At 36.5% G+C, this 26,559-nt stretch overlaps 1 protein-coding gene across 1 annotated transcript; it reads right to left on the bottom strand.

Annotated features, from left to right (window-relative positions):
- Nucleotides 1-8,835: 8,835 nt before the first annotated feature.
- Nucleotides 8,836-26,161, bottom strand: LOC132604057 (WD repeat-containing protein PCN-like). Its single transcript, XM_060317383.1, has 11 exons — nt 25,864-26,161; nt 24,974-25,117; nt 23,191-23,494; nt 23,042-23,105; nt 22,776-22,889; nt 22,481-22,643; nt 14,986-15,139; nt 14,254-14,849; nt 11,062-11,243; nt 10,479-10,739; nt 8,836-9,498 (listed from the first exon to the last, which is right to left on the bottom strand). The coding sequence occupies exons 1-11, from the start codon at nt 26,023-26,025 to the stop codon at nt 9,180-9,182; spliced, it is 2,463 nt and encodes an 820-aa protein (XP_060173366.1). The 5' UTR covers nt 26,026-26,161; the 3' UTR covers nt 8,836-9,179.
- Between the last annotated feature and the right edge of the window lie 398 nt (nt 26,162-26,559).

Genomic DNA, 26,559 nt, shown 5'->3' with positions numbered 1-26,559 from the left:
ATTATGCTCAAAATGTATATAATTTATAATACACATTATTATAATTATACTCATAATATTACTGGTATAACCATTAATATACATTATTATATTCATATTAGTATTGGTATCATTATACTCATGATATTATTGGTATACCAAATAATATAAATTAGATGTGTATATTATTGCTATTATTATTATTAAAATATTACCAGTATAATTAGTAATAGATATATAATTTATATTTCTAGTATATTCATGGTATAAATTATTTATATTTGAAATATACCATGTATTTCGGGTATATGCATGGTATAAACTATTTATATCTGAAATACCATGTATGTTTATGGTATAAATGTAATATATGACTAATATTCTGGTATAAATTTATATGGTAGCCAATTTATATTAAATATAAATATGTATTGGTGGTCATTTGCTTTAGGATCAACTTGATCTTTCCTCAGTCCCTGAAAACTCCAATCGATGATCTTTACCGTCGATGCAAATTGATAGCAGCTAGTTTATATTTACATTAAGTTCCAGATCTTGTTCAATAAATAAACCTCAATCCTACTAGAAATAAAATTACATGTAACTTCAAATTTATTGAGAAAGTTCTTTTTGAACTGCAGATATGTGAGAAGTTCCTTTTGACATTATGCATGAACAAAAAAAAAAAAAAAAAAGAAAAAACACTCAGAGACCATTACTAATTAGACACACAGCGAGAGACTCATTTTTTTTTCTAACCTTAAACCTTGCGTATCCTCTATAACTCTAACCAGCCAAGAAGGGAAAATGAAAGAATAAAGGGATGAGTAATAGGAGATGGACGATATATCGGTTAAAGAAGAGAGATAATCGAAAAATATAGTAGATGTTTATCACTAAACGAGAGAGATAAATGATGGGTTTATCTTTTAAAATTAAGGATAAATGAAAAAAAAAAAAAAAAAGGTATGTTGTAATATAATAAAAGTGCTCATTTTGAAGAATTTGAAAAGTTATGCTATTTATGTTGTTAATTCTTGTACCATAACTTATGGTGTAATTTTCTCACTTTTGTTCTTTCGAAGACACGAGGATGTGGGAACAAATATTACGGTAAAGAAATGGACATGCAAGATTTTGTTTTGACAAAGAGTTCAAATTAAATGTTATCTAGTAATCGCATGCAAATATTTATCCAATTAGACCATTGCTTAGTAAAGTATTTACACTCTTTGGCGGATGGAGCCCTTGGCCAATGGATTCAACCAAACTAATTTCCATATGAAGCATAGATATGCAAGAATTGAGTCCGGCGTTAAAATGACTTCTTTTTTAAACTAATAGGCAAAAATAGGATGCTTTTTTTTTTAATATCAAAATGGATATTTCGTGGGTTATCCAACGAAATACTCAAAAAAAAAATATTGTTCCGATCTGGAAAATAAAATTAACTGATCGGTGCATTTCGCTACACTTGTAGCGAAATGTAACAAATAATTTTATTTTATTTTTGTATTTCGTTCATATACCAACGAAATGGGACAAAATTTATTTTGTTCCATTTCGCTGAAATATGAATGAAAAACCCCTTCTTTTTTTTTTTTTTTTTTTACCGTTTTTCTACTCTCCACATCGCTGTGGTTTTAATTTTATTTTTTTGTACATTTCTGTTGGTTCAATCAGTTTCAAACGAGCGTTGAATAGTCACATCGAAATAATATCTTTTGCATTTCGTGACTTAATTTGCGAATTTTTTTACTTTTCTGCGTTTATAAATATTGTCCTATCTTTACCTACGGGTTGGGCTGAAATTGGCCCAATCAAAATGGGCTGAGGTAGTAAACGGGTTGGGCTAACATTGGCCCAAAAGTTACTTGGGCTGAAATGGGTTGGGCTGAAATGAGCTAAAAATAGGCTGGGTCATGACCTGCGCAACTTGACCCAATTTTTTTGAAGGGTCTATTTTCTAGAAAAATATTTTTCTTGAAAATTATTTTTGCGGATTTTTCTTGAAAAATATTTTTGAGGAAAACATTTTCCGTGGTAAATATTTCCCTTCATATTAAACATACCACAAACTTATATGATACATGATTCAAGAAAAGTGTATACATAAAAAATAAAAAAATAAAAAAATCTCAAGCAATAAACCCAAATTTAAGTAAATCTTAAAAATGGGCTAGTATTGGGCTAAGTTGGAGATCACTTTAAAATGGGCTATGTTGGGTTGGGCTAAAATCAGCCAAATATGAAAATATCTTGAGCCGAACCCATAAAATTTTGGGCGGGTTGGGTGGGCCATCACCTTTTGGGCCAAATTTGACACCCCTACCTATGGTATATCCTTCGTCTTTCAATTTTCTTTTATCCATCTCATATCTTTCATATATTGTTTTTCTCTTATCTGTTTCGTATCCTTCAACTTTTTTTTCTCTCATATATTTCATAAAAGATGACGGAAACTCATGTTAAAGTGTATTTATTTTGGGGTGGTGAAGTTGTGTATGAAGCAGATTCAGTTAGATACAGCCGTGGTCCTGAAATAGGGCAAAGGTTTCCAATTTCCCTAAAATATGATCGTCTGCAACGCGTCTTAAGGAGTAAAATGTTCGTAAATGATCCTGAACTTTCGGTGGTTATAACCGAACGATGTCTAAGTTCATTACAGGTGATGGTTCACCAATTTATGGTGAGATGACAATTACGGACAATGAATCTTTATCGTCATTTCTTCGTTGTCCTGAGATTTTTAAAAATCATATATGCATAGCGGCGCTTGACATGTATGTTACAGTTCAACGCTCTACCCAGGTTGAAGTACCGACCGACAATGAGTTCGATTTTGGAGGTATTACCTATCTCCCAAGTTTGAATATTGGTTTTCTAAGGGGTGTAGTTCAACAACAAACAATTGTAGGATTTGGTAGTCAGTCAAATGATACAATTAATTATGGTACACAATATGATGGTGTGGCTTCAACGCACTATCATAACTTTGATTGGAGTGGGCAGAATCGTGAGACAGGTGGACCAAGTTGCACGACCCCGACGTCCAGTTGGCAACTTAGGCGGTGCCACATAATCTGCTGGTGGTATATAATCGGGATCAAATGTCAACCTCATCCCATTGCAGCAACATTCAGAGACTCAGTCGACATGTTAATAAACCTCTGCATCAATGCATTCATACCCTGAGAATTTGATGGCCACTGTGACGGATCTTCCTGAACACTGTAAGCCAAATGTCCAACTCCATGAATTCCACGAGCCTACAAAAAAATATATAACAAACAGTGACGTAAGAAAGCTGTCGATTGACAAAAAGAAATTAATGTGTATCATATATGTACAGTTATTAATATTACTATAATATTTAATACATATGATACACATGTATTTGTATGTAAATCGGTTCCAACTCCTTTATATGATGATTTAGTTAGAAAATATAATTAAATTGCTTTCATAATCATGGTCAATGTATTATCATACATTCTTTTGCTAAATAACGAAGGAGATAAAGTATAAAAATTGAAGCACCTAGGTTAAGAGAATCATGGTAAATTTTCCTGAATAATGGCATTGGATGAGATATGTAGTAAGTCAAATTCTTACACTATTTTTCAAGATATATTTAGTACTAGCATTGATTTTGTTGCTACTCAAATGTTATAAAACTAAATAGTACATCATTAACTGTCTATTTAACTTGACATGCACCAAAGGTTATATACCAGTGCTTCGTGCCTCCCTGCGAGGTGTTGGTATCCTCTATCCACGATACATTCTGGATTTCCTATGAAAGTGCGGGAGTGCCTCCGATACCATTTAAAATATCCAAAATTCGGTCCGGGAGCTACAGTAGTATGTGGAGCTTCAACTATTAGTTCCCGACGACGTTCCCACAAATATTCAGCTTTCTCAAAATTTTCCCCCATCTCCGGATTTTCTTAAATCGCTTGTCCAGTGAAAAATGAAATGGTATATGTGGGGAGAGTGGTCCCGGAACAGACTGCTCCATACCAAATTGTTGGAGGACCCGACCGGCCATGTGCCACTCTCGGTAGATCCCACAAATGAGTGGCAACTGCGCCCTCCAAATGTCTTGACCATGTCGGCACCACTCCGAAAGTCCATTATTGATGGTCACTGTATAAGGCTCCCACACAAACTATGATAGCAAATATATTATACAGTCATTTATAATTTATAGTACAAATTATACATTTTCTCATTATAACAAACATCCATCATGCATTTTCACAAAATAGGGGTAGTTAAGTAAAGATTAGAACATTCAAGCAATTTCCTTCCTTCTAAATACACAAATTTCATCATTTCCAAACCGTGCAAATGAAGAATAAAAAATACTCAATAGTAGAAAGCGTAGCATGATCAAATCCTTGCTAGGAGCACTTCTTTTTTATTCAGTTCCAAAGCATAACAAGAACAGGCTAACTTGAAAATTCCATAATGGATTTTGATGGAAATAAAAACAAAATAAAATAGTTTAGTAACCTTCTAGACAAACCTAGACAAAATACTAATTGTGCTAAAAGAAGAAAAGCTCATAAAAAATATCACAACCAGTAGCAAGTTGTAGCAAATTAGCTATAACAAATTAAAATAAAATCAACCCATTAACACAGTACGAGTTAGCAAAAAATGAACAAGATCTACAAAAACTCTATTGTTGTTATATTTTTTCACATTTCTTATCAAAAAAATTTAAAAGGAAAAATACCTGATTATCAGTTAGGTTGTATAAAACATCCCTACAAACTACTAGCACAGCTCGTGCCTCGCTTTCACGAACTCCACGACGAGTCCACTTCTGCGCAAATACAATATCTCGTTCGTTTACTCTTAGAGGACGAAGTAATGGCTGCATCGGGATTATTCGCTCCCAAGCCCAAACCTGTATTAGTAAATTTAAATATATAAATATTTTTTGAATTAAATAAAATAACCCGAAAATACACATGAAAATTGTGTTGTTATGGCTGGGTTTTGATAATGCGCTAATATTGTCGTGCAAGCCATCCGATAATATTATAATTTTTAATGATTTATAATACAAATTATAACACTAGGAAATCTAAAATATTATTTAAAAGACAACATAGAAGTTGACTATTTAAACGTGTATCAAGCAATACTTTTAAATTGTTAGCGTGATAACTCAAGGAAATATGGTTAGCTGACATTTAGATATATACACAAATATTAATAATTCAGATTGCATTATATATAGTGGTACATTTAGTGTTTATAATAAAGCTCAACTTTCGGTTCCTATTTTCATTTTTCAAAATTCAGGTAATGGTGGTTATAAGAATGCTGCTTGATCTCTTATTTCTACTAAAGTAGAGCAATATAATATTAAAATTCACATACCTGTAATAAAGCAATAAATCCACAAACATCATGGCTATTACCCATCGAAGCACGACATAGACAATTGTACAAGTATGATAATGCTGCTGCTCCCCAAGCTTTCCCGCCCATTGCATCAAGGTCTATTATGTCAAGCAAAAAGTGTAAACTAAGCAATGAACCAGTATTATCAGGGAATATCGTGCCACCAATCAACCAAAGCAGGCACAACCTGACCCTCTTTTGCACCTCAGGCTCATTAGTGTGTTCATCAATAATATCATTCGCGGCAATCAAGGTTTCCAAATGATTAGATAATTGTGTTATTACCAACAAGCTACTACCTTTAATTGCTGCTTCTCCGGGCAACCAACCAGTAAGGTCGTACATTAATTCCCGCCACCTTGATTTAGTTATTTTTCTAACATTTCTCTGCAGCAATGGGTAGCCATCCACGGGAATGCCATATAAGACCTCGACATCCTGCAGTGTGATGGCACATTCGCTAGTCCGCATATGAAATGTATGCATCTCTGGATGTCATCTCTCAATAAGTGCAGTGATGATTCCGTCATCATACTGCACATCACCTACTGCTAAAACTCCCCAAATCCACACCTCTCAAAGTAATTAGGGATGCGATTATGTAAAGGGTGTTGCCTCACGTGATTCCAGAATACCTGATTCGCACGACGTATAGTTAAACACGCGTTCTGTCCAGTCAATTTTCCATCCCACACAGCCTGGGATCGATGCTGTTGCTGGAGTATTAATAAATCATAGTTTTCTGGACCTGGATGTATAGCGACTTTGGGGCGATCCATACCTATAACATTGCAACACCAAGCCACTGCTGTTAGAATAATTGACAACAAATTACACAATTGTTTACTATATATTCAATAGGAAAGTCAACAAAGGTCAACCTATAAGATATATCATCACGTGAGAAAAGAAAAAAAAATTAATAAGAGTACAACTGTCAAAAAATAATTGCAATTCACTATGTGGTCAACAAAATGTAATTAAACTTTTGGTTAAGCTCATAATTAATTGTCATAATAGTATTCATCTTATATATAACTACTTCTTTTGTATTTAAAACAAACCATATGACTGGAGAGGGGATGCAAGGACAGTTAAATTTTTTTTACCGGACTGGAACAGTAACCTTTTGGGTATTTCGTTGGTTATCCAACGAAATACCCATTTTGGTATATATAAAAAAAAAAAAAAAAAAAAAAAACATGCTATTTTTGTCTATTAGCTTCAAAAACAATTCCAAGTTCCTCACAGTTTCTTGATCTTATACTTTTAATTTGAAAAGTAAAATTCTTCATGCTTATCAATAGAAAATAATCTCCAACGACTAGTCACAATTTGAATATAGAAAATGACCCAGGAAATGATACAAATATCTTTATGTTATATTTAACAATCTTACTTTCCTCACAATTTCTTCATTTTTTTTTTAACTGATGTTGTATGAAAATGACTGATTAAAAGAACATTTTATGATATGAATTTATACCTTTTTAACCAGTAGCTTCAAAGATCTTTTTAGTATTTTAATTGCAGTTCGTTGACCAATAAACTCTACTAACATTTTTTAAAGCTTTTTTTAACTGAAGCAAAAACTGAAATTACCAACTATTGATTAATTAAACTTGTAACTTTTGTTTTCTTTATTATAATCTACTATACTAAGAACAAGATATAAATAAATTAAAAAAATAAATATGAACTAATTTATAATGACTAAATCAAAAAATATATGTAAAAAGTTATAAAATTAATAAATTACCTCAATTTGAAGAAAATTATGGAGCAGAAGTTGAGGAATCCTTGTGATAGGATTAGTAGAAAAAAATATGGAAAACGGAAGAAGAGGAAGAAAGGAGAATGGAGACAGAGGAAGAATGGAGAATGGAGAGGTGTGGCTGTGATAACGTAAAATAATTTAGGGTAAAAGTCGAGAGCAGAAAAATGGTAAAAAAAAAAAAGATAAGGGGTTTTTCCAGCGAAATGGAACAAAATAAATTTTGTCTCATTTCGTTGGTATATAAACGAAATAAAAATATATATATATTTGTTACATTTCGCTACAAGTGTAGCGAAATGCAACGATCAGTTAATTTTATTTTCCGGACCGAAACAGTATTTTTTTGGGTATTTCGTTGGATAACGCACGAAATATCCATTTTGGTATATAAAAAAAAAGGCATTCTATTTTTGTCTATTAGCTCCAAAAAGAAGCCATTTTGGCGCCGGACTCTGCAAGAATTAGTAATATAATACTTTTAGATGTTGGACAAATAATTCCGAAGGTATAGTTACTTTGGTAGTTCCTGCTTTCCTTGCTCTGTGACAAATTGCCGAAACTCAAAGGTGATAACTAGCTTACTAGAAGATATTAAAATCTGATTAAAAAAGGCTTAATACATCAACAATCTCACTCGAATTATGACTTGTTTGAGCACCTAAACACATGATAAAGTGTTCCTATTAGATACTTTTGATTCAAATTTTGAATTTCTTTTTGTTTATCAAATGTCCATTACGTAGATAAGTTAACCACTTAAAACCTCAGGCGTGTTTAATTGAGGATGACATGTATAATTAAAGGGAATAACATTTTAAGTGATTAACTTATCTACGTTATAGTGTATTTGAGATCACATGCAAAAAGAATTCTACAATTTGAATCGAAGGTGTCTAATATGAACATTTTAACATATGTTCTAGTGCTCAATTATAAAAAACCGTAGTGATTAAATCCTTGAACACAAAGTTACCACCATAAAAATCTAGTGTAGAGTTATTTATTTGCTCATTCAGTTTCCCTATAAAAGAAGAAATTGATTCAACCTACTCTCCACCTTTCTATGAGCCAATCATCGTTATATACAAAAATATCCAATACTTTTGTTTTGAATGATAACTGAATGTCCTCGATGATAGAGAACTTGGCCAGCCGAAAATAATATGGAAACTAAAACCTTCCACAAGTTTACACAGTATTAGGACATACATGACTAGACACTAGAAAAAATCCAAGATCTTCAACAGAAAATGACATTTTGCATGAAACGACAGTTTATATGTAACTAACAAACAGGTTTGGTCCCATGAAAAGAGATTGATGAAGGAAAGGGTTGATTTTAAAAGATCGAAGTAGCATGTGTATAAGGAAACAATAATCAATAGTGGAAATGATAGAAATAGTAGTGAAGCACATTACATGTCTGATCCCAACCATTGGAAAAACAGTAAAAAATATGATCGAACAAAATAAATTATATGATCCTAAACATTGAACATCCAGGGAAATCAGAAAAAGACCAAGATTTGTTTATCTTGTGGTCATAACTAAAAAGCTAGTTAAACTCAGCTTTAATTTTTCCATTAAAGTAGATTAATTTGAATCAACTAAAAACAAATTGTAGTATAACTTAAGCAAGAGAGGAGAGAAGCACACTATTAGAAAATAACTTTTAACATTATGGATCAAAATGTTTGTTTCAAGGGGCAAAACTGATTGATACAGAAATTTTAAAAAAATACTAATTGATACATGAAAACATTTGTCATTATCTGAAGAGGCTAACGGACACTTCGTAAAGCTCACTAGTTGTATTTACAGGTCCACGCATTTCCATAGAACTCCTGCAGATGAAGTGAAACTATATTGAAACTTGAGAATCGATTTCAAACCTTTTTCCCACCCAAACTCCAACTAACAACAAAGACAAATTTATAAGCGAAAGGGGTTTGAATACTCCCCTCGAAACATTCCCTAGTATTACAAAAACTTGTGACAAGAGTTATGTCCCAAAAATACGTCTGTGAACGGGTGGAGCATCAAGAGTTTTAACCACTTGAATCCAAGGTTTGTCTATGATCAAGGTGGAAGTTCTTGAAAGATGTCCAACAAATAAAACAGGATCCCTGAAAGCACAGAATTCAAAATTCTTTCTACCATTTTGTTTCGAATCTAAGTCATTCCCTTTCAACTTGCGCTTTAAGGTCCCATTTGCAGCAGAACTATTATGTAACTTCTTCAAAGCTAAATCTTGACTATTAGCTAAGTCAGTATCGTCATCATCACCAATTGGCAATCCAAAGTCAATCAAGCACATCGCCCTACAGAATAAAGCCATAAAATGTTATCACGTGAGATTTATGAAACTAAAGCACTAAAATAATGCAATTAGGTTATTTGAACGTAACCAGATAGAGAACTCGAGAAAGATCCAGCTAACTGAGAAGGAATACGCAGGAAATAGGACTAGTTCATCATCAAAATAATTTCCATTGGACCCATAGCTAGGTACACACAGTGAAGCATACACTGCTTAAGCACTATAAATTTCGACAAAATATTAAAGCCACAGGCTGTTCCTTTGTAATTAAGTTGGGCTTTCAACTGAACGCTTTGAAGAATGACTCGGACCAACATTAGGTTAGATAAGGAATTAGATTTCTTTTTTTCAAATGATGAGGGGTGTGGCGACCTCAACTATTTCATCGTGCACCTGTTACCTTCTACGAGTGCCGGGTACCACATAACTCTGCCTACCAAGGTTTAGGCAGATGACTAGTGTCTTTTGTCTTTGTCAACCTCATGGTTCTCCTCCTCCAACTTCATTCCACTAGGCCACACCCTTGGGTGTGGATAAAGAATTAGATTTCTTAACACAGCCAAAAAAGAAAAGAGAACTTTCAGCTAGTAAATTGCTTTAAACATTCTCTCAGCTATAATGATCGAATTGCGGCAATCTGCAGCACATCACACGTGCTGACTACTTCTGATGTGTGCTTATGTGCCTCGATGCATCAAAAGCAAAATCTTTTTATCCAAACATATAAAATGACAAGCCTGCTAAGTAAGTCCATTTGTTTATTACTTAGCCCAAATTAGGAGGCCAACCCGCATTTTATGTTATTCACCATTCTCTAAAAGACACTCATATCCTAATAGGACACTGTCCAGTAAAGGCCAGTATAAACTAATTAACATTAAAACAGCTTATCACCAAAAGAATTTAACTAGACAAGACAGCAGAAGACCAAGAATAACAAAAATTCAAAAACAACTTTGGCAAAAATTGCAAAAGACACACCTTGAACTGTAGACTATGACGGATGATGAATTAGTAGAAGGAGCAAAAGAAAGCCCAATCACTTCTCCAGGAAATTCTTGAAATCTTCTCGGCAGGGAGAATGTATTCCGGTTGGACCATTCTCCTAGTTGTTTAGCTTCAACATCAAAGGCATATACCTGGTTCGAAGATGTGGATACTATGAGCACATTGCTATTTCTAGGAGTAAAGCCACCTGCTGTAATGGAAGAGCCATTCAACCTTGAAATAAACCAATGTTGCCTGTTATACAATAAAATTCAGTCAGAGCCGAAAAGGAAATACAAAATGAAGGTCCCACAAAGATATTGAACTGACTTGACAGGTAAAGATATCAAGTGGAAAATGAGAGTTCTACTCAAGAGATAAACGTGCAACGCAGGAAATGATGTATTACGAAATTTCAATGCGCAAGAACACGACTGAAGAATTTTGACTCTCTACAAAAATTTCTATAGGCCATATAGTAAACCTATAAGTTTATGGAAGAAAAAACAAGATAACCACAATGGGGAAATTGAGGAGAGATCAGATACTTGATATATGCCAAGAGAAGGTCCAGTACCTCTGTATCTCTAGATTAAATATATATACATCTCCATAGCAGTTGACAGCAGCTAACCATTGCCCATCTACACTAGTAAACATTCTCGTAATGGGAGGTTCATTTGGTGGCAGTTCTTCATAGTGCTCTTTACGACGAGGTGTAAAAACATGAACTAGTTCCAAGCTTACAGCATCAACCACCTAGAAGAGAAGACAAGTGTAAGAGACCATATGCAGTCACGAAAACATCACAATTATACCTCAAGTACTACCACACTTCATCATAAGATTGATACTTTTTATTGTCCATTCACTGTTGTCTCCACGCTGCACTGTCCTTAAGCAACAAGGTCCATAATCCCTCTTACACCAGTTACAGCCCAACTCTCTCCTCCGTTGTCATTGGCCCACCCACCCCCCACCCCCCACAAACCCAAACTGGCAATCTCTTCAACTCCCTCAAGCCTCTTTTTTTCCTCAATCACCTGCTCAATATTTCACATTCTCCTTGATGTTCTCTAACCTTCCACCAACTCCTCCACATCTCCCCTGTGAATTGTGATCTACATTGGCAGTGGTGAGTCTGCTGGGGCAGGGGAGACAGATGACAAAGTAAGAGGTACAATTCAAAAGGACGCATGTGTTGCTATTTTTCCATTATTCTACCACACAGTAGTAGGAAAAAGTAGTCCCACTTGTCCTATGTAGTAATTCTCCCTTAAAAAAACATGTTTAGGCGAGATGGACCATTTTCACTGGGAGAAATTAGTTGGTTCAACTTAGTGTTTTCAAATATGAAAAGCGCAAAAGACGCCATGGGGGCTTTCAGCAATAATTATAAGAGAAGTGACGCGCGAGAAACCACACTTTTTGAAGTACCAAAGTTGCATAATACGCATAAATAATCAGGAAATCATCATAAATAAAAGAGCAAAACTTAACAAGCGCATACTATACAAGTTCTCACATAACCGTCACACACCGAAGAAGCATAATCAACTTTATAAAAAGAAAAATGGAATGAATTCAAACAAAGTTCACAAGCTAATAGGCTAAAATTAATTATTACCATTTGACCGTAATCCTATTCCTCAATTTTAACCCCGCCAAACAGAATCATACACCTCATGATCGTTTATTGCTATAAATTTATAAGAAAAGGGAGTAGAATGCAGGCAGGGATTGCTAAAACCATACCATTTTCACATCAGTATTAAAAAAGGGAAAAATACAAAAACAATTTGCCATTAATTAATTCACTTGACAAAGTAATTGGCTTTTTATAGTAAAGCCTTCTTCACATACTCTATTCAAGTAAACAGAGTGAAAACAATTAAAACAATCGAAAGATAGTAGTGTTGCAAGATGAAGAAGAAGAACAAGCTTCAAAGCCTTTCCGGGTTCTTCACCTGTGCAGCGAAGACTCGAGGGAGGAGTGATGCAAAGCTTCTGCACTTATTCATCAGAGCCCTAATGCAGGGTTACAGGTTCTGTAGCAGTGAAACTTCAAAGAAGAAACAGTAGAAGAGGAGGAGAAAGAAGCACCTGCTGCTAGATCAGATTCATGCGAGAAGTGTCGGCGCACGAATTCTGAATTAGCTGGGTAATTGTGTGGCTTTTTGTTTCTTTATTCCCTTTTAATGGTAAGAAGTCAGAAGCAACAAAGCGATCACTTGTTGCTTTGTCAGCTCATCACTGGAAGCGAAAGCTTCAGTGATATTGCACCTTCGACATGTCGAAGCGAGGCCATCTCGCGTCGCTCCGCTGTGTCACTTTACGCGACAGAGCAAACACTTTTCTCAACACTGGTTCAAATTCACTAGCAGGAGAAAGTTAGTGACCATCTCACTGAAACTCAATAGATACGAGTTTACGTACTAGAGAAACAATTTCCTCTCCTATTTTTATTTTTGGTGGGTGGGGGAGAGGAGGGAGATAAAATATGATGAAATTTTTCTTCTTGAAGAAAGTTCTCAACTTCCTTCACATGATGCAACAAATTAAAGTTGCATCAGATTCAATACTCACTTTTTTTGATAACCAATAAATATAAACGTATTGAATGATGTCCGATACATGTACATCATATTTATTTTTATTTTAAGATGAAGTAAAAGAACCTATTACATGTACATCGTATAGATATCAATTCAACTAATCTATCAATTTACTACACTTCATGGGTCAGCAATAAATCATTTATATTAATTCCACATCAGAGGATTCATCATACTTATAGAATACTTTCACACTGCGACAGCTATCCCATGCCACCTTACATAGATGAAGTTGTGAGGGTAGCCGGATACCACACACAAGAAAAGGTTCACACTCTCTCTATTATTTATCTATGTATCATTGTAAAAGCACAAGCACAATACGAAATGTTGAACGACTTTCCTATCATTTGCAAGTACATCCCATGTTGGATAAGGTTCACACTCTCTATTATCTATCTATGTATCATTGTAAAAGCACAAGCCCAATACAAAATTTTGAACGACTTTCCTATGATTTGGAAGTACATCACATGTTGGACAAAATTGTTAATTATACATAATTCTTAGAAACTTCACCATTCCTTTTATTCATTGTTTGCCCTTTTTACATAATTTCTTGGTATGTGATGTTAGGATACTAACTTTTTAATTAGTAAGGTGACATAATATAAGCAGTAAAATATCTTTTCAGAATTTCCCAAGTTTTTATTCTAGTTTCCATGCATTAGGAACAAGTAACACTTATTCAAAAAAAAACAACACTTCAAAATACATTAATTTTAATAAGATTTTTTTTAACAGTATAATTTTAATTTTAATAAGATTAACACAAAACAATGTTGCTCTGGATACAGATTTTGCACTAATTATTATGGGATATACGTGTCGTGCACGTAAATAGAGACTGGTTGACATAAAATATGTGAATGGGAGAAACTCTAATGTAGTTCTTTAAGTTGGTGTAGTTCTAAAGATGATTCCTGATTAAAAATTTTTGTCATTAGTAAGAACCTTACCACCTAACCACCTACAAACTCCTTAATAAATTCAGAGTAACACCTCAGAAAAGCTGTCATGTACGCACTGCTCAGAAGTGATTGTAACATAAAACATTGATTGTAACATAAAACATACATTGACCCTGACTTTAAAGGTGAAAAACATTATCGTGTAAAACTATAGAAGATAAATTGGAAGACAGATTTACTCACATAGATCCTTCTGTCACACCCCGCTATCATCATCCGAGAAGAATCTGCACTGAAAACCATTGAATGGGCAAATGGAAGTCCCAAAGGGAGCTGCCTTCTGCTTACAGTCCATGCACTCTTGCCAGCACCACTCTTCTTAAGTTCAAAAAGGCAGGGTCTTACATGGTCAGAATAAGCAAATAGTACACCTGAAGGAGAAATTGCACTGCATGTGATCTTCCTTGAAGTTTTGCACTTAACACGAGCCACTAGATCTGTTCTTGCAGCTCCACCAGCTGGGCCACAACTGTCAGACACAACCCCATTTTTTACACGAACACAAAAAATATCTATCCAGTACGAAGCCTGGACTAACAGTAAAGACGCCTGACTGGAAATTGTATTTACTGCAAGTTGTATGGGTGGCCTCTGGGGTGAAGGACAAATGTCGTGTGGAGAAAATTTGGTGAATTCCCTTGCAGAGTATGCAAAAAGTTTAGTGTCATCACCACCTGAGATAAGCATCGGCACACCCAAATGTGCCCATTTATGGTAACTAAACTCAAGGGGCTTCTCCCTAGAACGATGCTTCTTTGCCTTCTGTTCGATTATGGGCTCTGATAAAGAGAAGAAAGCTAAACAATAAGTATAACAAACCCAAAAAAGAAAGGGATATCTTAAGTCCAAAATTAAAACAGAACCAAAATTTTAACATCACTGTCAGTGAACGACAGGCACAACAAAATAACTGACCTTCATGAGCAATGGGTACAGCAACTGCCAAGGCCCTCACATCATGTGTATGAGCCCTCACATAACCAACATAAACCCATTTCTTCATGACTACAGAAGAAATGTCTCCATCATGAGACCCAACCTCATTGGCTGAGAGCTTATATAGTATAACCTAAAAGCAGTAGCAAATCATTAGCAGATATATAAGCAAGCTTAAATTGAGTTCTCTAAAAAATTATAGCTGAAAAATCTCAAATAAAATTAAAAAGATTACAGAGATATTTCTGGTAACAAAGCAGAAACCCCCAGTTTTATTCAGTGGTCAACTCTTTGCCTTGTGCTTTCACTTTCATTTACCTTAAACAATTTATAGAAAGAAAAAAAAATTGATAGCAAAAAATAAAAAAGAAAGTGAAATTTTACGCGCAACTCCAAGTAATGAAAAAAATGAAATAACAAAACACAAAAGGCGCTTGTACTGGAAATATGGAGCAACGGTAATCAAATGTTCTAACGCATTTTTTTTTCTTTAGACACTATTCAACCCGTGTACTACAACTTAAGCAACTAACAATTACAAAAGCTTAAGACATATTATCTTTTTCTATTCACAAACCATTTAATCTTTTTATTAAAACTGTAGCATCTCAAAGCACTGCTGTCACCATTCCCCACTCTCTAGCAATTTCCTCAGACCTTGCTCACAGGCCCACTAAAGCCCAGTCCATCTCACCCACTTAGTAGTCTCTACTAGTTCTCTTTCGCACACGTTGGCAGATGCATAGCCTCTGTTTCTCTTCTATCACGCCATTTCCCTTATCATCAATTCCCAGCTCTTCCGTCACATTATTTCCCTTATCATCAATTTCCAGCCTTTCTCAGGCCTATCCTACCATTAATTCAATTGTCAACCTTCCCTAGATTCTAAAACCAAGAGCTCCTCTTTGAATCCTTAAAAACAATAATTGTACTTCACTTTTGATATACTAGAAGATATGAATGAAAAAGAAAGCAAAAAATCTTAACAATCATCTCTTTCCTGCACTATGCAAGCAAATCTGATTTGAGTGAAGATAGAGCAAGAAATCATAACAAGCATCTAGAAAGATTTGCCAATAGATATCATTTTTGTTGACTTCTTGTTTACTTAGCTATTTTAAGTATAATCGTGCAATGTTCATTTTGATATTGTTCTAAAATTGTGAGGCGTGAGCTTCCTTTTTGCGCTTAAGCCCTAAGGCCCTAGTTGATTTTTTGCGCTTCTCACTTTTACACCTAGTACCCTATGTCACATGAGATCTCAATGTGGTATTAGATACACTTCGGACAACTATATACTAGGTCCCTGCAAAATTTACGTAACTAGTAATTTGGGACAAGCATAGAGGTCTAGATATTTGGATTCTCTGCATTTAAGTACAGCAGTACTGCCTGACTGCACCTCAACTTCACTTTCTGTATGTTGGCTAAACTGGAAATACATATATTCTCCTCGTTAAAAAGGTGGTGCATATATACCCCTGCCGTTAGACAAATGTGCAAATATACCCTTTTCACTGACAGAATTTTTTTTAAAAATCATTTAGCTTGTTTTTTTTTTTTTTTTTGGTAATCAAACTTTCCATTAATCACCAAGTGCAGAATTACAAGACCATAGCTAGCTACATCACAGCTTAGCTATCTGATGAAGTACAAGTAAACAACTATCGAAATTTCCGACTATGTTTCACTCACCACTAGGCTCTTCAAAAGGAAAATCTATGAAAATAGTGTTGCATTACTGGTGTAGCTCATACATAGCATGAGTACGCAATTTCTTTTGCAATGTTCTCATAGGCAGTTGATTTTCCTTCAAAACGCCTGGCATTTCTTTCAATCCAGGTAGAATAGACACACTCAGCCAATATGATTTTGAAGGACTTGGCATGCAGTGATTTCCCTTTAGCATTAGCGATAGTCCAGTTGATATAGCGGTCCCATGTTGGAGCATTCATATGTGGTCTTTGCAACCATACTAGCAACTTTCCCCATAAGTTCCTGGTATACGGGCATTGCACAAACAAATGTTCCTGATTTTCATCATGTGTCAAACATAGCACACATTTTGGGTCAGCTTGTATTCCCCACTTGAGCAGCCTATCTGCAGTCAACAATCTTCCATGGAAGTGCAACCACATAATGAATTTAGCTTTTGGTCTTGCATTGTTGTTGAATAGCATGGATTTCCAGTGCACTCTTGGTAGGTTAGGCAGCAACTGTAGGTAGATAGTTCTTATCATGCTATGTTTAGTACTTTGAGTATGTTGAACCTGTTGAAGAGTATGTTGAGCCTGTATTATTTGTCTCACCATCCATGACGCCTGTTGAGGTATATCAAAGTCCCCCAAGTGTCTCCCTCTTATGTAGTATGTATGTATCCATCTAATCCAAAGCTTGTCTTGTTTGTGAGCTAAATCCCAACAAGTCTTTGCTAATGCAGCCACATTCCATAACTTGAGATTGATCAGGTTTAGTCCACCAATAGACATGGGCAAACATACTTTATCCCAAGCAACAAGTGCCTTTTTAGTGATGACATTTGTTCCTGACCATATGTAGCTTCGGCAATAGGCATCAATTACTTTCAGCACATGGGCAGGAATAGGGAGGAGTTGAGCCCAATACGCTTGCATGCCAAAGATGACTGATTGTACTAGTTGAGTTCTACCAGCGTAGGATAGTTTCTTAGCAGTCCAGGAGGCAATTCTACTAGTAATTTTTGTGATCAAGGGTTGCCATTGCAAGATGGAAAGTTTTTTGCTAGAAAGAGGGATGCCTAGGTATTTGAAAGGTAACTCCCCCAGCCCATATCCCAACTGTGACACAATTTTATCTCTGTCAGTCTGTTTGACACCCCCAAAATAGATGGAACTTTTATTTAAATTAGGCTGCAATCCAGAGGCTTCAGAAAAGATAAGGAAACATTTATGGAGAGCAGAGACAGAATCTAGATCACCCCTACTGAACAAGAGTAGGTCATCTGCAAAACTCAAATGAGTAATGCCTAGTTTAGCACATCTAGGGTGGTATTTAAACTTTTTGACTTGTTTTAGTTCACTTAGGCATCTACTAAGGTATTCCATGGAAATGGCAAATAGGAAGGGGGAAATTGGGTCACCTTGTCTCAAGCCTTTTGCAGCATTAAAAGGTTCAGAGGTGGATCCATTTATAAGAATAGTGTAGTTGACTGTTTTGACACAAGCCATTATCCAGTGGAGGAGTGGAGGAATTTATCTGGGAAACCAAGTTCAATCATAACTTGCTCTAAATAAGGCCACTCCACTGAGTCATACGCCTTTTGAAGGTCAATTTTGATCATGGCTCTGGCAGAGGTGTTTTTCCTAGAGTAGGCTTTGACTAATTCATGAGCAAGGATAATATTATCCGCAATTTTCCTCCCCGGTATAAATCCTGCTTGGGCTTCACAAATAAGACTAGGCATTACCACTTGTAATCTAGCAGCAAAAACTTTAGCAATCAGTTTGTAAAGAATAGTACAACAAGCTATTAGTCTAAAGTCCTTTACAGTAGTGGGGTTTGGGATTTTAGGCAGGAGAGTTAGAGTTGTGCAATTACTCTTTCGCCGAGATGCCTTTTAAAAAGATTTTTTCCCGCATCGGAACAAGACCCACTATACTAGATTTAGCCATTGAACATTCTACCCGTATGAAAAAACTCCTTTACTGCATCTACCACATCAGCTTTCACAACTGCCCAGGAATGTTTAAAAAAGAGAGAGTTGTAACCGTCAATACCTGGTGCCTTTTCATCACCAATGGAAGCCAAACCAGTGTAGATTTCCTCATCAGTGACTGGTGAACACAGGAGCAGTTTTTGCTGGTGGCTCAAGATAGGTCCATTCCTCATTATGAGTTTATTAACAGCTGGCAAACTGTCAGCAGCACTGCCCATTAGGCTCTTATAGAATTGGAGGATTTCAGCAGATATGGCATTGCTATCAGTTAACCTGACCCCAGCTAGTGACTTAATCTCTTTGATTTGCTTCCTATGTGTTCTTTCTTAGGCAACAGCAGCAAAGTATTTTGTATTTGAGTCCCCAAGTTTGATCCAACTAGCTTTGGATTTTTGCTTGAAAGCACTCTCTTCAATCAGCGACCATCTTTCCAATTTTAGTAGGACTTCTTTCTCCTTATTCAATAGAGCTTCAGTGCATTGCCAGTTGATTGACTTTTGTACATCTTGCAGTTCCATTCGAGCCTGTTCAATATGCTTAGTGAGTCCCTTAAAATGATCAGTATTCAGCTTCTTTAGAACAGGTTTGAGGGCCTTCAGTTTTTCCCAGATATCCTCCATTTTTCCACTTCTGAATTTTTGGTCCCATACACGTTTAACCAGTTGTAAGAATTGGTCATGAGTGGTCCATATGTTGAAAAACCTGAAAGGTGTCTGAGTGGGGTATTGATCTGCCTGTAATCGTAGGAGCATGGGTGCGTGATCTGAGATGTATGGAAGATCATATTCAGTGGTCACCTGCCCCCACTGCATCATCCAGTCCCCATTTCCAAATATTCTATCAATTCTACTATAAATCCTGTCGGTTCCATGTTGTTTGTTGGTCCATGTGTAATATTCACCCCTCCAGTTGAGTTCATTAAGCTGTAGGTTTGTGATACAGTCTGAAAAATCTTGTATTTCATTTGAGGTAATAGTGTTACCTCCTTCCCTATCCCAGATGTGCAACACTGCATTAAAATCACCCCATATGATCCATGGTTCATTGACACCAGTGGCACACTCCGCTAGACTTTCCCATAAAAGTTTTCTCTGATCAGCTGTGTTATACCCAAGATTATGGTCATCAGGCAGTTGACTTGGTTGGTTGTCCCGCTGACCCTACAATGTATAAACTCAGCACCCTGTTTGATAATGGTGATGTTATACCATGCAGGGTCCCAGATCACCCAGATCCTGCCATTGCTTGCTTCATTATAATTGTTTAGCATGTCCCAATTATGTGCCACATTACTAAGGATATGATTAGCTTTGTGCTCTTTTACTCGTGTTTCAATTACACTAGCTAATGTGATCCTTTTATTCCTCAGGTACTGCTTTAGTTCCTTCTGTTTGTACCTCTTATTCACACCCCTAACATTCCAAATTAACCAATTCATTGCGAACAAGTTCCACCCCTATCAAGGGGTAAGTTTCGGGCACCAGTACTCACTGCATAACCCTGTTTGTCACTCTTTCTTGGGGAAAATACTAATGCTGGAAAATTCTGAGAGTGAGCTCTGGTGCTATCGCTGTGATATGCGGTGAATTGTTTTGAACTACCACTCCTCTGCTGTTGATTATAACACTGGTAGTAGTCTGTTGTTAGGCCAAGGGAGGTGGTTTGTTACTTGGGCCAGCTAACTCATTGATCGGAAGATCACTAGTTTTATGTGGCAACGTTTGGACTGAAGCCACAGCTGGTCCGATGACACCTTTGAATTTCCATTCCTGAGGGATTCTCCTGTTCACTCTTCTTTTGTTTGGAATATCTATAAGGGGGACTTGAGGTTTTGGTTGGCGATGGCATTTGTGTCCCACAACCAAACACTTGTCACAATACTCTGGTTTCCAGTCATATGTAACCTCTTGCTGGAATTTTTTGCCCTTGGGATCAATCATCGGAATTTCACTAGGAATTTGTTTAGTAACATTAACTTCCACAAGCATCCTAGCGTACAAAACTCTGGTTTGAGTGATAGTGCATTCATCTACAACCAAAGGCTTCCCTATAGCACTTGCTATTCTGCTTAACGATTTTGTTCCCCAACAAGACATAGGCAATCTAGGGAATTTGACCCATAGTGGGATTTCTGTGGGAAACTGTTGTGAGAAATCAAAGTCAGGGGTCCATGGGTGTAAAATTATGGGTTTGTTGTTGATGGTGAAGAGACCCGAATAGAAAATTTCATTTCTATCATCAATGGTTTGAAATCTGATAAGGTAGTAGCCCTCTTCATGGTAGTGAAGATCGGGTGTAACAACATTTGCCCAATTCAACTTTATATACCTTTTCATCGCATTGTATCCCGGAATTTCTCCTATGACAAAAGCAATAAGTGCTCTACTCCATTTATCCATCTCCGCCTTGACCTCTTGTTGCTCTAATTGCACCACCGTCTGACCATTTACTATCATTGGAGGTATGTATTCCAGTGCCATACCATTCGCCGCAAGTCTGTTCTTCTGGAATAAGTTCGTCCATGGTTGTGGTGCCTTTATGCAGGGTTGTGGGGGCTCAGTCGCTTGTTCTAGAGCAATCTCAGCAACCCTAGCTTTTGGATCTGTGCTCCCCTTCGTATTTTGTTGCACGGGTGGTGTTATTTCACAGACCACCGGAGATCCACTTGCCTGACCACCATCGGATAAGCTAGGAAGTGTCAATAGCAGCCGTTTGGAGACACCATTAATCAAGGTAGTGCTCTCCCCTCCACCAGTGGTAGGTGTAGTGTTGAGCCCCACCGCTGTAGCTGGAGATAGATGCTCCGGTGGAATCGCCGTGGTGGTGGGACCATCCACCTCAAAACCCTCCGATCTTTTTGTTTTCCCTCTATTATTGCTACCTTCGTTGATCCAGTCTTTCCGAGGGCGACCGCGCCCACGTTTTTTTGCGGTATGTTTGCCACCCTTCCCCATGTTTGCCACCAGCGGCGCAGGTTTACTTACCTTGTGCCGACAGCATGAGAGAGAGTTTTTTTTTATTTCTTAGCTTGTTTTTCAATGAAAAAAATGCCACATGGATTTAAAAAAATAAGTTTACCTATTTTTTTTAAGTAGACTTTTGTTTTTAAAGCCACATGGTTAAAAAAAATTCCTAGTGGGTGGGGTCTGGTTCATTTAAAAAAATGGGTAGACTTATTTTTTTTTAAAGCCAATGAGATATTTTTTTAAAACAAATGAGACAACCCACTAGAAGAAAAAAAAAATTGCCTCATGCCTTCAAAAAAAATGGAGACTTATTTTTTTTAAAAGCAACGTGACATTTTCTTAATTAAAAAATAAGCTAAATGATTTTTCAAAAAAATTAAATTCTGATAGCGAAAAGGGTATCTTTGCACCATTTCTGTAACGGCAAGGGTATATTTAAACCATTTGTGTAATGGCAGGGGTATATAAGCACCACTTTTTTAACGAGGGGTATATCTGCTCTAAATCGCAAAGTTGAGCGATATATTTGCACCTTTTCCCTATATTCTATATTACTTCTACTTATACTAAAACACTTAATCCCTAAAGTGTTTTTCATGGCTCAAACTTTGGCTGACACCCTTGCTAGTTTCAACAATAAAGATAGCATTTCTTACGAAATGCATAAACATGGGACCTCATTTGTATATTATCAGTCAGCTCATCAATATCTCGGTAAACAAGTATGAGCTCAGTGAGATCCTAGTGGATTGAGCACAAATGACATGCACTCCAATGGAGAATTTTCTTCAGCTACAGAGTGGTGTTTATGTACCTGACCGTCAGAACCAGCAGAAAACACCCTACTGTGGCTGGGAGATGCTGCTAAAGCATTCACGTCACCCTTATGACTGGAATGTGACTGCAAAAGAGTTCCATGCTGGGAGTCCCAGAACTGAACACTCCCACTACTATCTGCACTAACCAGGGTACCACATCTGCAAACACAAATATGAAGATAGAAGCAATATGGAAATGGAAAATCTTAGAAAACACAAAAAGATGGGAAAATAATGAATTTTCTTTCTTTCCAAAACTTTTAAGGGAAGGATTGCCAATGTGATCTTCACCTCAATGCAAGTAATGACCATATGCATAGTTCCGATCCACTACCCAAACCTCCAAGACCCACTGTTATCCTGTAGATTTCATGCGCAAACTTGGCATCCCAGCATCTTATAAACCTGCAAAGAAACAATCCCTACTCAGAATTTTCACAGTGGACACCATGAAGAATAGACAGTTCTGCTTCCTCGCCGTTATGCCTCAATTCAGTTTTCATCATAAATCAACAAGTAAATGTACAGCACATGGTTAAGTTCAAAATAGAACATACCCGTCGCTACTACCAGAAAATATCCTCTTTGCATCATAACTCCAAGTGACACTCAATGTACGCCCTGCAATTATCCAAAAAGTAACTATGAAATTCCCAAAGCAACAATCAGATATCTGTGCTTTGACTCTTAGGGGCAGCTTTCTCACCGCTGACCCGAGGCAACGATCTTTTGTAAGACAAATTCTTCTCATCCGAAACAGTGTAGATTCGTACACAGCCATCGTCACAAGCAAATGCAATTCGACCATTTTCAGTAACATCATCTACATGAATAACAACTGAGTCATCATCCTCTTCACCTTCACTGCTCTCGTTGTCGCTACTAGCACCACTTGTATGATTAACATGGCCATTCTCATACTGCTTTGGATGATTTTGATGAAGCTGTGAAATACTGAATGGCTCCACAGCCATCTGCCAAATTGAAACACCAATAGAATCTAGCACAGCCTGCAAGTAACCATAGAAACAACAACATTACTCGATTTGTCAAAACCAATCCAAAACTACAGGTAGGAAAATGGACGGATCTTGAAGTACTTTGATCTGGGAAGACCCAAAATCCCCCATCACACAGCCATAAAGACTGTATTTTTTATGCCAATTCCATGTGAGACGCTGAACAACACAGTATCTAAGACAATTACAGCTAATAACATTAGATTATAACATTATGCAGCTCATGAGCTTTTACCAAAAGTACTTGCCATTTGTGACTATGTTCCGCTAAATTTAGATGTTTATGAAGGGAAAATATTATAGAGGATTTCATCTGTTTTGAGTCTCTTAACACCATAAAATGGAAGCTAAAAATACCTTCTCACAAACACAACAACAACAACATACCCAGCTTTTTCACAAACAGTTTGAAGGAAATCGACTATTTTATACAGTTAAAAAATGTAGAATATTGGTAGAGGAGAGGAAATAAATAAGATCATATAATTTTGGATAATGTCAATCACCGGGACAAAATGTCAAGTTCCTTTTATGTGGTAGTTCGATTTTGCCTAAATTTTCTATGTTAACCAAAAGAGCAGTCGAGAAATTTATCTTGTTGATTGTATTTCCATCCACTCATACATCAACCAACCATACCTCAATTTCAAATCTCTGTGAGAGTTTGGCTATGGACGGTTTCAGCAGAGGCGGAGGTAGGCCGACAAAGTATCGGGAAGAGGTGATTAGTCAGGACATGGCGTAGGTCCAACATGCCGAGGACATGACCTTAGATAGGGGGTTATGTAGGACACAAATTAGGGTACAAGGTTAGTAAGTAGTTGAGTGTTGCCCTACGTATTCTTTCATACTAGTATTCGTAGTATTATTCTTGTAGTTCCTTGCCTTTCGATTTCTGTTATTATTTGTTGTCTCCTGTATGTTGATTATCGTATTATTGTGTGGTAGTTACGGCTCCTTTTTTAAGCCAGCTTTATCCTCCTTTCTATTGTATCTTGCCATGCTTTTTATACTGCTTTGAATTGCTTGGTCTTGTGCCCAAGTTCTACTGGAAACAGCCTCTCTACCTACCAAGGTAGGGTAAGGTCTGAGTACACTCTACCCTCCCCATGGGAGACCCCACTTTGTGGGATTTAACTGGGTATGTTGTTGTTACATGAATCCTCTATACCATTCAGATCCATTTCATTCCACTGCTAAATAATGTATACTTTTTAAGGACCAGAAATCACTCATCATATCACACACCAGCCACCCTAAAACGAGTATAGTTTTGCATAGATAGTTCCTCTGATTCGGTCAATCAATACATCCATGCACTTATCAGACTAATTCACTTGCTAGAGTTCGCTTTATTTTCTAAGAACCAGGAAGTACCAAGTAAGAAAAGAATTGCAATGCCACTCAAGTTAGTTTGTAAAAGAGAACAGCAACAACAATAACAGATGTTGCTAAAGTTTGTAGACGTACCTTCTGAGTCAAATCAAAAAGATCCCACTCGTAAACTGATCCATCAATGCTGGATGAAAATAACCGACCTGCAGGCGACCTTCTCGACCCCGACTGACACCAAGCTAACGAGGAAACCCTGGAATTAGGATTTCCATGTATTACCTACACAAAAAAAAAAAAAAAAAAAACTCAATCACTTTAACAACACACTAATTCCAATTCTGATACCAGAAACATCTCAATCCCTAGCCGGTTGAGGTCGATTATATGAATCATCACTATCTATTTTGCTCCATAAATCCATTTGATTCCAAATACACACAGTACGTGAGCATTAACATATTTCAAATCAAAAATAAAAAAAAATAAAAAAAGGGAACAAATATGTATTCGTACAAATTGCGTTAACAGCACAGCAATTGCAATACTATATGAATCATCACTATCTATTTTTACACACTAATTTCAACAACAACAAAAAAAAATAAAAACCTAACTGCAATACTATATGAATCATCACTATCAACTTTGCTCCATTTGATTCCAATTCTTTGAGCACATTCTAAGCTATTTTAAAGCAAAAAAAAAAAAAAGGAACAAATATATATTCGTACAAGTTGAACCAACATCTCAATCTCAAGCTAGTTCCTATGACTATATGAATCATCCGCATCTATTTTGCTCCCTTTAAATCCAGTACGTGAGCACATTCTAAGATATTTTAAATCCAAAAAAGGGAACAAATATGTATTCGTATAGTTTGCATTAACAAAATGTACTCAATCGCGTTAATTGTAATACTATATGAACCATCGCTATCTATTTTGATCCATTTCATTCCAATTCATCACATTCTAAACTATTTTAAATCAAAAAAAAAAAAAAAAACTAAGTATATATATACGTACAAGTTGAGAGTGCCATCCAACGGAGCCAGGTGAAACAAGCCAAATCTCAACCGTTCCATCTTCTCTCGCAGCAGCAACCTGAGATTTATCGACGCTAGTAGCTAACGCTACAACAGGCGATGGCTTCCAGTCAACTGAGCTGCTTCTATAAACTTCCAGCATCTTCTAGAACCTTCTCGAAAAATCTTAGAGAAGAAGTGAAGCAGCTATGAAGAAGAGGGTTGGTTACATGTGCACAAAATGTGTGTAATGTAGGCGATGCCAAAAAGAGGGCTAGGTTTACGAACAGAACGAGGGTTTAAAGCTTACGTGAATTAATTACCATATCGGGCTTTTGACGGTCAACCCGGTATATAAACGGGTTAGTCTTTTTTTTAGGGAATTTTCATAAATAGCACTATTTATACCTCTAATACCAAATTATGGCGATATTAGAAGCAACAACAACAACGTACCCAGTTGAATCCCACAGTGTGGGGTCTGGGGAGGGTTAAATGTACGCAGACCTTACCCCCACCTTGGTAGGGAGGTTGTTTCCGAAAGACCCTCGGCTCAAAAGAAAACAAGAAAACAAGGGGGAGAAAAGTCAGATACCGACAGCAAATCAAAGCAATGCGAAAATGAGAAAAAAAAAAAAGGCAAAGAAGTCATGATAAAAAAGCATGGAGAGACAAGACCCAACACATAAAAGCAGGA

This window comes from Lycium barbarum, chromosome 7 (assembly GCF_019175385.1).
Source record: "Lycium barbarum isolate Lr01 chromosome 7, ASM1917538v2, whole genome shotgun sequence".
NCBI classification, from domain to species: Eukaryota; Viridiplantae; Streptophyta; class Magnoliopsida; order Solanales; family Solanaceae; genus Lycium; species Lycium barbarum.
Note: the sequence above shows the minus strand (reverse complement) of the source record. Positions and strands in the feature narration are given on the sequence as shown.

Coding starts and splice junctions, on each gene's coding strand:
- LOC132604057 (XM_060317383.1), bottom strand. CDS start 26,025: ATGCTGGAAGTTTATAGAAGCAGCTCAGTTGACTGGAAGCCATCGCCT. Junction 25,118..25,863: donor TTGGATGGCACTCTCAACTT/GTACGTATATAT, acceptor TTTTTTGTGTAG/GTAATACATGGAAATCCTAA. Junction 14,850..14,985: donor TGTACCCATTGCTCATGAAG/GTCAGTTATTTT, acceptor TCTCTTTATCAG/AGCCCATAATCGAACAGAAG.